The following is a 15,713-nucleotide window of genomic DNA, read 5'->3' as shown; positions in this document are numbered from 1 at the left end:
TAAGGACATGTTGCAGCTAGATGAGTTTCCAGTTTTCTTAAAAATGTGTTAGTTTTTTTTCTTTTTTTATCTCTGGTGGAAGGTGATTAAACAGTTTAATTGCCATGTAATATGGACCCTTCTCCAAAAGAGACAATCTATGTTTAGGGTACCGCAGAGTGTCTGTGTTTCTTGTACCCTGAGTCCCCAGACTGTTATTTGAAAAATATTGTTGATGTTTTTTAAAGAATTTCAGAACTTCAAAAATATAAAGAGCTGGTACAGTTAATAGTTTAGAATTTTTGAAATATTGTTTACATGATTTTCTAAATTTTAGTTTAAACATTGCTCGAATGGCCTCTTTTTGTAACTTGAATATCTTGACAATTACTGATGTCCCACCCCAAAGGATGATGCTGTACCTAACAATTGATAAAAAATAACCATGATAAACCTGAAGACATGTCTTTATATCTGAGATGTTGGCAATAGTTCTAATAGCATGAAGAGATTTATTAAGTTTTTTTTGTATGGCCAGAATTTGATCATGCCATTTTAAGTTGTCCTGAAGTGTAAAACCTAGAAAGTTCACACTAAGGGAATTTTCACAAAGTTCTTCATTTGGCATGAGGAATTCCTCATTTATTTGTTTGTTTCTATTGTTAGAAGTGAAAGCTAAGATTTTTGTTTTGGAGCAATTCAAACTAAGACAGTTTTTGGATAGCCAGTCAGATATTTCTTGGAGAGTATTTAAAAGCTTTACTTTTGTTATTTGTTTGTTTTGACCCATAATTATTGCTGTAGTGTCGTCTGCAAAAAGGTAAAGTGGAGTATTAATGTTGATTGGCAAATCATTAATGTACAACAGACAGGGCCGGATTTAGCATTTTTGCGCCCCTAGGCCCAAATAATTTTCCGCCCCCTAGTCTGGTCACAGTTACTTTTCTTCAAACCTTTATTAAAAACTATATCATGCCCATTGACCTAAGTTTATTGCTTAAATACCACTCCTCGTTGGAATCATTGCAAGTTTTTTTTAAGAATTATAGCCTTAACAAAATGCCGTCTTAAACACTTTTGTCAATTTTATGCTTTTGGCAAATGCTCACGCTTGTGGGACTGAAACAAAACAACTCAACCCACCGAGCATTCCTGAAAAAAAACATGGCCATTGATTCCAATTCCAGGCCAAAAAACATGATCTCCAAACAGTACGTGATACCATAGATTAAACATACTCCTTTAGTAGATTTGTCATCATTTTGGATTAGCTGAAAACAATTCTTGTTATTTAATAGTACCTAGTATGTTTGATCTATGTTTAAACCACGATTACTAGAAAAATACCTGTATGGATCATAAACATAAACAAATGACAATTTTGGCCCGAAAAAAACATGATTTAACATTGCTTAAATGGAACTGCCAAAACATATGTTCAATGCTATTAGTATAGGATTCGGGCCAACAACGTCATTTGTTTATGTTTATGATCCATAGCGGTATTTTTCTAGTAATCGTGGTTTAAACCTAGTTTATCTAAAATAAAACGATCTAATCATCAACAATAGGTCGTCTCCTGGTTATATTAAAAGAAATTGAAACACACATCATAGAACTAACCCTAAAACAATGGAAACAAAATTACGTCAAAACTAACGTCCAGTGTCACCAACATGAACTAGACATTAAAAAAATTTGAATTAAGAAGTCGACTTGGGTTATATTTAATCTATGGTCGTACTGCATCTAGGTTATATATTTCCAAAGCAAAACAGAGAAATATTCCGGCCAACCGTCGATCCTTAGGTCTGAGGAGAAAATGACAGCATTATTGGTGCTTTGGAGGGTATTGAATTTTTCTAATGCAAACTGAGATTAATATTTTTGGTTAATTTTAATGGTAAATTCATCGTTGTATTAATATTCAACACAACTTATTAACTTGATCCTGCAGATTGTTGTAAACTAATCAAAAGATTAGTTAATAACTTTTGTTTTGTGAGGTAAGGGTAGTAACAATGTCTAGCACGCATGCGCCCCTAATCACTCTGATCAGTAGTGCCGAGCCCAAACCAGCATAGTGGCAGTGCAGTGGCAATACGATGCGTACTCCTTGGGCGCTCGTAAACGTCAACATCCCTACAGCCTACTCCCGTATAACCAATGTTCGTTACCAATTTTGAAACGAAATTGATACGTAATTCTGAAAAATAGTTTAGATTTCGTAACAATTATTTCTTCTTATGAACTTCAGAATCACAATGCTTTGGAGTTTTTTTTATCAACTGTGACTATTTATTTTTTTTTTATTTTTAGATAGACTAGGTATAAAAAAAAAATACTCTCGGCCGTGCGCCCTCTGGGACCTTGCGCCCATAGGCCCGGGCCTACCGGGCCTATTGGGAAATCCGGCCCTGACAACAGAAACAATACTGGCCCTAAAATAGATCCCTGCGGCACCCCACAGACAACCTCCCTCCAAGTTGAGAAGTGAGCAATTCTGTCATCATCGAACATTTTAACTCTTTGGAATCGTTTTGTCAGATAAGATTCAAACAGGTCATGTGCTATGCCACTAAATCCATAATAACTCATTTTGGATAGCAGCAGTTCGTGGCTGACACAATCAAAAGCCTTGGACAAATCACAGAAAACTCCAAATGTTGTCTGTGATTCATCCAAGGCCCTCAACAAGTCACTCACCAGCTCAAATACTGCCATCTGGGTTGATCTTCCCTGTCTAAAACCGAATTGTTTTTCGTTAATAAGATTATACTTTTCTAAATGAGTAACCATTTGATTTAATATGATCTTCTCCAAAATTTTTGAAAATGATGGAAGCAGTGCTACTGGTCTATAGTTATCTAAACTTCTATTACAGTTTTTCTTATAAACTGGAAAAATGTTGGAAAATTTTAGTTTATCAGGAAAAACTCCAGTATGTAATACAATATTTGAGATGTGCACCAATGGATTCAGAATGATACTACTAATTTCTTTAATTAATGAAACTGGGATTTCATCCCATCCAGATGACTGTTTAGCCGACAAGCCTGCTATAGTCTTAATCATATCTCTTTTTGTGATTGGACTAAATGAAAAAGTTAAGCTTTGTATCTTTGCATTATTTATGTAATTTATTGCATCCTGAACTGAACCCCCTATGGAAGACTGTTGCCCCACACTACTAAAATGGTCATTAAAAACCTCAGCTATATCTCTTGGATCCTTTACAATGTTATTGTCACCAATTAACAACTCATTACAATGAAAACCATCTGAGATAAATCCAGTCTCTTTCCTAACTACTTGCCATGTTGTTTTTGCAATGTTATTAGAATGCTTGATTTTTGAAGATATACTATTTTTTTTGCTGCAAATACAAGTCTTTTAAAGATCTTTTTGTAGTTTTTATAGTACATTTGAAAACTTGGGTCAGAAGTCTGCTTTGATTTTTTATGGAGTTCTTTTTTATTCCTACTTGAGATTTTTAATCCTTTTGTCATCCAGTCACACCCATATTTAGAATTTTTATTTGAAGTAAATGTTCTAGTTTGAAAACATTGCAAAAACAAATCATAGAATACAGAGAAAAAACTATTATAAGCTTCATTACTATCTGCCGAAGACAAACACATAGACCAGTCCTCCTTACTTAACAGATTAGAAAAATGTTCAATTCTTTTCTTAGAACTTAACAATCTGGTTGAAATAATTTCCTTCTTAGTAACTATATTTTTGTTTTTTACGAACAATAACTGAGCAGTGTGATCAGATAAACCCAATTCTATTACCTCTACCCGTACATTTCTGGTCCCTATATTAGTGATAATGTTGTCGATACATGTCCTAGAAAGTTTTGTTATTCTTGTAGGTGTCAGTATAGTAACTTTGAAATTAAAAGACTTCAGAACAGAATTAAAAGTATGCTTTTCATTGTCATTACTCAGCTGGTTAATATTAAAATCTCCACACAAAAATATGTTTTTATTTTTTTTTTGAGTTTGCTAACAGGTTTAGAAGATGAGTAAGTTTATCTATGAAATGCTTAAAGCTGCTGTTTGGTGTTCTATATATGGCTACAACCAAACATTTTTCTCCATTGCATCCTACAGATAAATCGAGAGTTACCCCCACACATTCAAAAACCGATTCCTCATAAATCTTTTTATGCTGCTACATTCAGTTGCTTTTATATCATTCCTAACCAATATACATACACCTCCCTTCTGTTTTGTATCTCTTACACTTATTGAAATTAGCTTATAGTTATGAATTGTATGTGCAACATAGTAGTTTGACTCATTTAGCCAGTGTTCACAGATAGTCATCACTGCTGGACTTAGTTTGTTAATATCTAGAGATAATTCTAAATCAATTTTTGAGCTCTTCAGGCCCTGTATGTTAATATTCAATATTAATAGACTCTCGTCTTTAAAAATCCTTGTTTTATTTTTATGTATAGCTGTTATTCCGCTGTGAACACTGCCTGCCTTATCTCTAAAAAATTACATTCTTGAATATTATTTGTTTTTGAGGTTTCACTATAAGATGTGGGTTGACAATTAGTATCTACTCCCTTTACCATCTCTGAGAAGGAGAAGGGGCCATGAGTGATAATGGGGGGGGATTTAACTTTATCACATACTTTCTCAGACTGCTCATTCACTTCACTGGACACAGAGACACTGCTGCTACTGCTACTACGGCTGGACTGGTGCAAATCAGACGGCTCATGGTTGTTGTCATCAGGATAGCTGCTGCAGCGCCTTGGGTCGGACAATGTAGGAGGTGTCATTTGTGTTAGGTTCCTCATCAGTATATCTTGTAGGTTTGTAGCCATATTAGGTGACTTGCTTCCAGTACTAGGATTATTTTCTCTTCGAGCCATGTGCCTTTTGTTGTCAATTACAGCAACTGTAATATTTACCCCAGTATATTCTTGAAGTTTCAACAAATTCTTCATAAAAATTTCAGGTGGTATTCTGTCCCTCATACATCCGAGTGGTGAACAGATTAGTTGTTTGAGGCTATTCTTTTTAATGTCTACTGCTATCTCCTCAAACGCCTTTTCATAATCAGTAATAGAGGGTTTTTCAAAGTATTTTTGTTTGGTTACTAAACTGTAAATAGTAGAACCATTCTTTACTTTTTGCCTTGCTAGGTGTTGGTTTATAAAGTCATCCTTTGTTGGTTTGCCGAAGTGGTTCCTAAACACTACAGCTACACCTGCAGACATATTGTTTCTGTCCCCAATATCTGCAGAAATACAGTGTGCGAAGGCTGTGTCTGGTTGATCAGAAAATTGTTTAATCATCCCTGACATGTGGGCATTATTAATTTGAACATTTCTGATGTGAGAAATTGAACCTTGTTCAGTAGGAGAAGGATTTAATTCAGCAGTAAGCGGAGCTATTTTGACTTTTTGGTCAGATCCAGTATTCAAGGGTTTAGAGAGCCAGTTTGCGATGCTTTTGGATATTACTATCTTTCCTGCTTTATTTAAGTGCATTCCATTTCTAGTATAATGCTTTTTATAATTTAACAAATGGCTGAACATCAAGTACTTAACATTTTGTTTTATTGACAGGGATAATAGGCAAGAATTACAGTTTTCAATCTCAAAAAACTGTTCACCATTCTCTGGTTGTTGATAAATATAGGGTATTTCTGTCAATATAATTTTAGCCTTAGTATTTGTTATTAGATTTTCTATTTTGGACAGTACAATTCGAAAGTGGTCTGCATCTGTTCTGTTGGACCCACCAATAAGTATGATACAATCATTCTCCTTATATCTGTTGTTGCACTTCTCCAACTGTTCGACCACGTATAGCAGTGAGGCACCTGGATAGTAGCCGGATGAGACGGAGTACTGGGGCATTAGTGGAGTGAGGAATTGAGCTAAATCTCTTGCATGGCTGTCCCCTGCAATATGAAAACGGGGTTTATTTTCCATCTTAGTAGGGGGCTGTACATTTCTGGTTTGACTTACTGTATCATTTAAATGTCGGTCACGAGATTCTATTGATGGTTTGTCCTTATTTTCTTTAGTGATTGGTGGTTTAGCCTCTGTAACTATAAACTTATTAGTTCTGTATGTTTTTTTGTAGCGTTTATTTGCTCTTAAGATTCCATTTTGTTGGTCTGTGGCTTGTGGAGCTTTGAGCTTAATCAGTCCTCTTGATGTTTTACTGTGAGGATATTTTTCCGCATCATCTTCATGAAGTTCAACCAGGACATTAAATTTGTTTCTAGTTTCTGTGTGATTTATTGATGATTCAAATTCTTTCCTTGTTTTTTTTCTTCCTAATCTTCTTACAGTTTTCCATGTGTAATCATGTTTAGTTTTAGTGGTCCTGTCACATGTCTCCTCTATATGTTCATTGATTATCCCATTTTTAACAGGGTGAGAGATCTCACTCATGTTTTTGTTAACACCAGAGGCCACATTATCACAGGAGGATCCAACAAAAAAATGAATTGAACCACTCATGAAGAGGCATTGCACTGTTTAATGGGCTTCTGCAGAAACATTCAGCTACCAGCTTTGTGTTAACCAAGACGTTTATGCCACACTCAAAACTATTTTTCTGTTGAGTGCAGGGGATATTCACGAGAGTACTGTTATCAAAGTTGAGTTTATTCATCAGTGATAGGGCACTGGACTTATTAAAGTTTGAGTTAGAGTCAAAATGGTATACCAATTTTCTAATGTTGTCAAAAATCAAAAGGCTCCAGTGAGAGCCAGAGTCATCATTGTCAGGATTAAGGCTGTCGTTCAAGCAGCATAAAACATAATTATGTTTCATAAACATTAAAGTATCCATTTCAGATTGGGCCTCTTCCTGGCTGCAATGTTTAAGTATTTGAGTTGAAAAAGGGCCAAGAAACAGGACGGAGTTGTTAAGAGCGGGATCACTACTGAACGCATGAAAGTATGATTGGAGAATGGTATCATCTACCCAACGGGCTTTGGACCATGATGCTTCATCCGATTTTAAGAGTTTTGAAACTTTTGTAGCATTTGCAGTGTCACCAGCTTCTTTTTTCGACTCTAATTCTAAAATTTTCTTCTCTAAGAGGGTTTTTTTATTCATCAGCAAATTTATCTTTGTTTTTAAATCTTCATTATCCTTCATGGTTAGCTGGAACTTAGATTGTTCATTACTAAGTTTATCCATCTCCTTTTTGCATGATTTCAATTCCTCTTTCTCTTTCATGTGATCCTTAAGTTGAGTCCTATACATCAACTTGTCATCTTCTAGCTGAGAAATTATATTATTCTTATTTTCAATTTCAGTTTTCATTTTTTCATATAAAGATTGAGTTTTATGTACGTGAACACTTTCTTGTTTATTTATTTCTTCTGTTAGGATATTTACTTTATCCCGTAGTTCCTTGATTATTTCTTCAGCCTGCTGTTCAGCCTGGTGTCTGTCATTTTTCAAGTCATGAATTTGCTGTTTTAATTTGTCATTTTCCTCAAGCAGTAGTGAGCCTGCTTCAGCAGCAATTGTAAGTAAAGCGTTTAGGTCCATCTCTCCATCAATATCAATATCTTGAATTTTTCCTTTTAATGTAGCTAGGGAATTATTGTGACTAGCCATAAAACACTGTAAGCCATAAATTTCTGTAGCTAGTGAGAGAGAAACATTACTGTCATAAGTTGTGTCTAGTTTATCCTCATCAATAGTTTCCGAAACATTATCTTCCCTGCAAGTTGGACATTTCCAGACCTTAATCTCATTGCTGGACATACTTTTTACCTTTGAATACGTTATATTAATACATTTAAAATGAATCCATTTATTACAATGTCCTGTGCAAAGTATAGCTGCTTTCTTAGCATATTTAAAACAAACTCCACAGTTGCTTACTCCAATTTTATCCATCATTCAATAAATAAACCAATAATGTCAAAGTTATTCTTGGCTTAATGTAGGCAGCAAAAGGGTTATGTACAGGCAAGGCCTAAAATAATTGAAATTGTCTGCAATTCATTCAGTAGTAAAAAATAGCCAAGGAATATTTAGCACAAAAATAAAATATTATAACATCAAAGATTACAGCATGCACTTAAAATACCCCCGCCGCAGCAAACCTGCCGTCTAAGCGAATTTCCATTTGGCTGAATTGATTTTCAATCGATCTATTTAAATAACATTAGGTTTAACGAGTACCTAGGTTTGCTGCTACAAGGAAACTAATAAAGTGTGTATTTTAAGTAAAATAATTATTGCTTAGTAGAAAATGAATACATTTGCCAAGTTTGATCAAAAGATATCCATAAACAAGCAAACTACAACATTTTAAAATATTCTCCATAAGAATAACAATGGGAATTTTAAATTTACAATTTTTTTAGTTTTCTCCGTAACCAATAACCGTACAAAAACACTTTGATATACTGAATTGTTTGTTTTTTTAAGCTCTTTAAGAAGGTTTAGAGAAAAATCGGGAAATTTTGTGTTTTGAGGGTCAAAAGTGAGAAAAACCAATTTTTACCCCATAAAACCCCCATAAAACCCTGTTCCCATGGTGCGATCATGCTGGATCGCGAACTCATTCAAGTTTATCCCGCCTTACACCTTCAAACCAAATTTCATCAAAATCGGATAAAAATTACTCAAGTTATCGTGTTCACGGACACATATATATATAAATCTATATATATATATATATATATATATATATACATATATAAAAATTTGAACGAATGGTGTTTTTGGCCTCTGGGGACATCAAAATGAAAAAGTAAATCGGTCCCGGGCCTAAGTCTTACCATGAGACCTACGGTAATAGCTACTTCCCTATAGGGAAATTCGCTAATAGCTGTGCACATTAAAATAGGTTATATTTTTATTTCACCCATAGTTAAATTGTTCCTTTCCTTAAGATTAACTGTTTAATATTATATTGCAGGTAGGTTTACATAGGCTCAGGAATATTGCTTGCCAACTAACAATGCCCACTGATAAGAGATAAGACCTTTTAGTCCTGCATCATTGTTGGCCTAGGCACAATGACCTTGCAGTTTATGTTGATTTATCTGCAAATCCCACATTATTACATTGATGTTCAGTGTCTATCAGTTACAGTGGTTCAGTTAATATTCACTGGAGAAGGTAAAGTGAGGTCCGTGAAGTTGGCGTACCCATATTAGCGTATCCACTTTTGATCATACCAATCGTTAGTTCATCGTTAGTTCTCGATAGTTCCCAAATTTTTTTGTTAGTTCTCAAAAAATTAAAAAGTTATAGCCGATTATAAGTGGGTACGCTAACTTCACACTTCCGGGTTCTAGCACGCACCGTTTTCCGAGGAGAAATGTTTACATCTATATATCAATCGCTAGTTCTTCGTTAGTCCTCGATAGTTCCCAAATTTTTTCGTTAGTTCTCAAAAAATAAAAAAGTTATGAGGCATACAAAGTGGGTACGCTAACTTCACAATTGTACAATTTCCAGCGGGAACAGTTTTTTTACTATAAATGCCTATATCTATATACCAATCGTTAGTTCTTCGTTAGTTATCGATAGTTCTCCAATATTTACGTTAGTTCTCAAAAAATAAAAAAGTTATGAGGCATACAAAGTGGGTACGCCAACTTCACAATTATAGAATTTCCAGCGGGCACAGTTTTTTTTACTATAAATGCCTATATCTATATACCAATCGTTAGTTCTTCGTTAGTTCTCGATAGTTCTCCAATATTTACGTTAGTTCTCAAAAAATAAAAAAGTTATGAGGCATACAAAGTGGGTACGCCAACTTCACAATTATAGAATTTCCAGCGGGCACAGTTTTTTTACTATAAATACCTATATCTATATACCAATCGTTAGTTCTTCGTTAGTTCTCGATAGTTCCCAAATTTTTTTGTTAGTTCTCAAAAAATAAAAAAGTTATGAGGCATACAAAGTGGGTACGCTAACTTCACAATTGTACAATTTCCAGCGGGAACAGTTTTTTTACTATAAATGCCTATATCTATATACCAATCGTTAGTTCTTCGTTAGTTCTCGATAGTTCCCAAATTTTTTCGTTAGTTCTCAAAAAATAAAAAAGTTATGAGGCATACAAAGTGGGTACGCTAACTTCACAATTGTACAATTTCCAGCGGGAACAGTTTTTTTTTACTATAAACGCCTATATCTATATACCAATCGTTAGTTCTTCGTTAGTTCTCGATAGTTCTCCAATATTTACGTTAGTTCTCAAAAAATAAAAAGTTAAGAGGCATACAAAGTGGGTACGCTAACTTCACAACTATACATTTCCCAGCGGGCACCGTTTTCTGACTATAAATGCTTATATCTATACACAAATCGTTAGTTCTTCGTTAGTTCTCGATAGTTCTCAAAAACGTACACTCAACTATTCTTTCAAACATTCACAGCATCGTTCTTAAACAGTTTAGAAATACGTTTAAAATTAAATGTGTTGGATTATTAATATATACCGAGAATAAATATTTTTATCTTATGATAAATTAGTTATATTAAAATAATTAATTAAAATTTAGTTTAATAATTTGCAAAAAAGGGGTTTTATTCAAGTTCCATGCCTATAGCCGGCTCCAGACTGTACCTACGCTCGCAAGTAGTATGACAGCAAATGCTCGTGCTCGTGTTTTCCGTTCATTGCCGGTATTTTTGCACACATCAAAGTGAACGAATATTTTTGCCATTCCCGAAACGAACAGTTGTTGGGAAAACAACACATGTGTGCAGACGTTTGTTTTACTCGTTAAAAGGCGAATAGCAAGACAGCTATATCGTCGAACGGCAAATATACGACATATTTGGGAGTGGTTGTTTTGGGAGTGGCGCATGTCTGGAGACAGCTTATTTTGTTGACGGAAGAACTTGAAATGGCGTTTGACACGGCTTAGGAAAAGTTGAAAACCACTCTTATCTAGTAATATAGGAGTTTCAATATCTAAATTCATAACAAACTCTCCATATAATAAACATTTTAAAATACTTTTAGATTTACATATGGTAATTCGATTGATGATTTGATATAATATTAAGTCCTAAAGGAAAGCAGGTAATGTACAACAAATGTTAAGTTTGAAATGTTCATTTATAGTCGAAAAACGGTGACCGCTGGAAATTCTATAATTGTGAAGTTGGCGTACCCACTTTGTATGCCTCGTAACTTTTTTATTTTTTGAGAACTAACGTAAATATTACAGAACTATCGAGAACTAACGAAGAACTAACGATTGGTATATAGATATAGGTATTTATAGTAAAAAAAACTGTGCCCGCTGGAAATTCTATAATTGTGAAGTTGGCGTACCCACTTTGTATGCCTCTTAACTTTTTTATTTTTTGAGAACTAACGTAAATATTGGAGAACTATCGAGAACTAAAGAAGAACTAACGATTGATATAGATATAAGCATTTATAGTCAGAAAACTGTGCCCGCTGGAAATTCTATAATTGTGAAGTTGGCGTACCCACTTTTTATGCATCGTAACTTTTGTAATTTTTTAAAAACTAACTTAAATATTGGAGAACTAACGAGAACTAACGAAGAACTAACGATTGGTGTATAGATATAAGCATTTATAGTCGGAAAACGGTGCCCGCTGGAAATTCTATAGTTGTGAAGTTGGCGTACCCACTTTTTATGCTTCGTATCTTTTTTTTTTTGAGAACTAACGTAAATATTGGAGAACTATCGAGAACTAACGAAGAACTAACGATTGGTGTATAGATATAAGCATTTATAGTCAGAAAACGGTGCCCGCTGGAAATTGTATAGTTGTGAAGTTAGCGTACCCACTTTGTATGCCTCGTAATTTTTTTATTTTTTGAGAACTAACGTAAATATTGGAGAACTATCGAGAACTAACGAAGAACTAACGATTGGTATATAGATATAGGTATTTATAGTAAAAAAACTGTGCCCGCTGGAAATTCTATAGTTGTGAAGTTGGCGTACCCACTTTTTATGCTTCGTATCTTTTTTTTTTTGAGAACTAACGTAAATATTGGAGAACTATCGAGAACTAACGAAGAACTAACGATTGGTGTATAGATATAAGCATTTAAATTGTATAGTTGTGAAGTTAGCGTACCCACTTTGTATGCCTCATAACTTTTTTTATTTTTTGAGAACTAACGAAAAAATTTGGGAACTATCGAGGACTAACGAAGAACTAACGATTGATATATAGATGTAAGCATTTCTCCTCAGAAAACGGCGCGTGCTAGAACCCGGAAGTGTGAAGTTAGCGTACCCACTTATAATCGGCTATAACTTTTTTATTTTTTGAGAACTAACGAAAAAATTTGGGAACTATCGAGAACTAACGATGAACTAACGATTGGTATGATCAAAAGTGGATACGCTAATATGGGTACGCCAACTTCACGGACCTGGTAAAGTGTACTTTTAGTTTATAGCTCCTATTTCATACATGTAGATTATTTACCTAAAATTCACTGTAGGTTATGTGGTGCTGTTTTATGCTTCTAAAAGAAAAATTTTCACTAAAAACTGCAGTCTATCCATTCAATTTGCAATAAATTGGTAGAACTTGAATATACAACAAAATTTTCAACATAAAACTTGTTTAAAATTTAGAAAAATATCAATTATTCAGGATCACAAACAGTCAGACTGTATCAAGTTAACCTCACTTTCATGAAGGTGACTGTTGCTAATGCTAGCAACAGTCACAAGTAGCTCAGAGGTAAGGTAAGAGGCTCATAAGTCGAAGGACCCAGGTTCGAGACCCACCCGGGCTAAAAAATATTTATCCAGTAATTTTTTCAAAATTTGTTTTTATGAACTATTTAATCAATTTACTCAACTGATAATTGTGCTTTTCATACTAAATCTTCATTATTTTATGTTTTTATGTTTAGGCCCCATGAGATGTTTGGAAGAGATATTAAATACATTTTTATTTAAATATTATTCACTAAAATATATTATTGGAACATATTTTTTTAATATTTAATAGATTCAAAAACATATTTTTTTATACATATAATATATTTTAAATATTATATAAAATTGACATTAATACACACTTGAGATATAAATAATAGATTTTGAATATATTTATTCATATGTATTTAATATATATTTGTGCTACTAGGGATGAGAAAGATTTAGGGTTGAGAGGAGCTGAGTAGTGTATTAAGATTGAATTTATAACAATGGTATTATTCAGTCATTGAAGGTGGTTTATCAGTGATTGTTTGTTGTAGTGTAGGGTCAACAGTCAGGTTGGCCCAAAGTGATAACAGCCTGGGTATCCTCTGAACCCAATTCTAAAAGCCACTCAAATACACTTAATAAATTAAAGAGATGGACAATTTAGAATGTCAACATTTTAGTACATTTCACATATTAGATAGATAATTTAGGTTAAATGAAAGCAGTTTGTTTGTGAAAATGATTTTATAAAGTGGAACTATACCAATGTTTTGAGAGAAGCTCTTGTTGTGTGAATGAGTTTTTTTCCAAGGGTATCTAAATTTGTAATTAAATAACTTTTGATAACAACTGTGAAATTCTCAAAACTCTTGATTCCACAAAAAGGTTATAAGTTTAATTTCTCAAATGTTTTTAAAAGCAACTTTTAGTATTGTTTTCTGCACTAAAAAAGAGGCAGCAGGATAGTTTTACAAGCACCACCAAAAGTAATCATTCCAAATGATAACAATAGTTGAATAGTATATACACAGAATGTGATTTTAATTTCTCCCCCTTCGAGAATATCATTAAGTTGTTTAAATGCACACATAAATATATTCATTTATTTTCCATGTGTTCCGACCACTTTATCTTTGAATCGAAAACAATACCAAGGTATTTGAATTAATTTTTCTCAATTTTACTAAAAAAACGCAAGTTATTAAAATGACTTCCACAGACATGGATGGTTTAGCTTTTCAAGTTTGTTGTCACTCCAGCATTCTAAGATCAATCTGGGTATAATTAACACTACCACGTGAAATGGAAGTAAATGACCAAATATATCTGGAAAAGTCTGAATCTGGATTTAAAATGTCCCAGGTCCATAACTGTATAGTTCTAAATCTGTATCTATCTGTTCTATCTGTAGTTCTGTATCTTTCTAAGCTGTTTGCCTCATACTTGTTTGGGAATTCACCCAAATATCTCTGTAACAAATACACTCACTGTATATCATTATTAGACCACTGGTGTTATCAAAGCAGACCCCAGAACAGTGGCCATAGACAAGACATTGATAAGGATATATTTGATAGTTAATTTACTTCCTTTATATAACCATCATGGTACTAAAAATTTACTCAGATTTGCTTAGAATGCTAGAGTATAGTTGTAAAATCCTCATATGCTTCATATGGATTGTACATACAAAAAATACCCATGCCACTGCAAACCTGTAGGCTGAGTGAATTTAATTTTGTCTGATTGGATTTTTAAGTAAATATTACCACAAACAAGTCATAGTTATTTCCCACTCAGATAACATTATATTTAATGGGTACTTAGTTTTGCTGCAATGGAGCAGGGAAAAGTGTTTTTTTTTTTAATATAATGTTAGTGTCATATTTAATAAATAATTTGCTAAATTGTAAAAATAATATATATAAAGAGTTAGGCAAAAGTCTGGAACCCCCCAGTTAACTTTTTAACGCGTTGCAGTAGGAAAACCAAACTCGGTACATCATACATACATACATATTTACAACATAAGAAATTGCACTTTTTCATCAAAGTTACAACTTTGCCCTAGCCCCCAAAATGGGGTATTTTGGGGGCAGTCCCAAATTTTCAAATGTAAACGCCTATCTTGTGCCCCTCATTTTAAAGGGTTTCTCAAGACAAATTAAATGGTCCAAACTAGCTAGGTCAATATCGCACCTCTAATCAAAATGGCAGCCATTTTAATTATTTAAGATGAGCTAGCCAGATACAGTCTGGACACCCCCAGATAACTTAAAAAATTAATATTTTAATACTGACCAAAAGGTGAATTCTCTTTTTTTATAAAGGTATGCTGAGTTTAGTTTTCCTGCTATAACCTGTTAAAAAGTTAATAGGGGATATTTCAAAATTTCAAAATTTTAAAAATAGGGGAAATTGGAAAAAGTCCAATTTCTTATGTTGTAAATATGTGCCGAGTTTGGTTTTCCTACTGCAACGCATTAAAAAGTTAACTGGGGGTTCCAGACTTTTGTCTAACCCTGAAGATAAATCCAAGTTAACTTCAACCGCTTTCTTTATCTCCATAAGAATAACATAAGAGTTTTAAGTGTAAGTTAAAGTTTTTTCTTATTTTCTTGGTAACCTATTGTACAGATATACTTCAATTTACATTTTTTATTTTTTAAAGGGCTCTACACAATGGCTGTGATAAAAGTTAGAAATTTCCATGTTTTAAGGGTAAAAATTTGAAAAAGCCCAACTTTGTTTTTCACATGACAAATCCAATGAACTATGTAACTTTTATTGTTTCTTAACTTTTATAAATGACTAGCCTAGATACTTTTCGGTATTTACTCAGGCCAGGGCTAAATATCTGAGTAAATATCCATTAATAAATACCCTACCCACTGGGTATTTTCCTAACCCACATCACTGAATGGGCATATCGTCAAACCAGGGGTATAAATGGAAGTTCAAAGGTTGTAAGAAAGTTTAAAAACAGTAGTTTAATACTTATTTGGTTTTTTATACACACAATTATAATACTGTAGCAAGTACAAAT

At 33.6% G+C, this 15,713-nt stretch overlaps 1 protein-coding gene across 1 annotated transcript in view; it reads right to left on the bottom strand.

Annotated features, from left to right (window-relative positions):
• Nucleotides 1-7,742, bottom strand: part of LOC128998989 (serine protease filzig-like) — a 56,064-nt gene extending 48,322 nt beyond the window's left edge. Inside the window, exons 1-3 of the mRNA XM_054425346.1 lie at nt 7,022-7,742; nt 5,749-5,910; nt 4,568-5,271 (exon numbers count right to left, since the gene is read on the bottom strand). Of these exons, the coding sequence (XP_054281321.1) occupies nt 4,568-5,271; nt 5,749-5,910; nt 7,022-7,742 (1,587 nt within the window). The remainder of the gene's footprint in view (nt 1-4,567; nt 5,272-5,748; nt 5,911-7,021) is intronic.
• Between the last annotated feature and the right edge of the window lie 7,971 nt (nt 7,743-15,713).

This window comes from Macrosteles quadrilineatus, unplaced genomic scaffold (assembly GCF_028750875.1).
Source record: "Macrosteles quadrilineatus isolate MER2022 unplaced genomic scaffold, UCM_ALF_1.0 Scaffold_7__1_contigs__length_78375512, whole genome shotgun sequence".
In the NCBI taxonomy this organism is placed as follows: domain Eukaryota; kingdom Metazoa; phylum Arthropoda; class Insecta; order Hemiptera; family Cicadellidae; genus Macrosteles; species Macrosteles quadrilineatus.
This window is presented reverse-complemented; position numbering and strand designations above follow the sequence as displayed.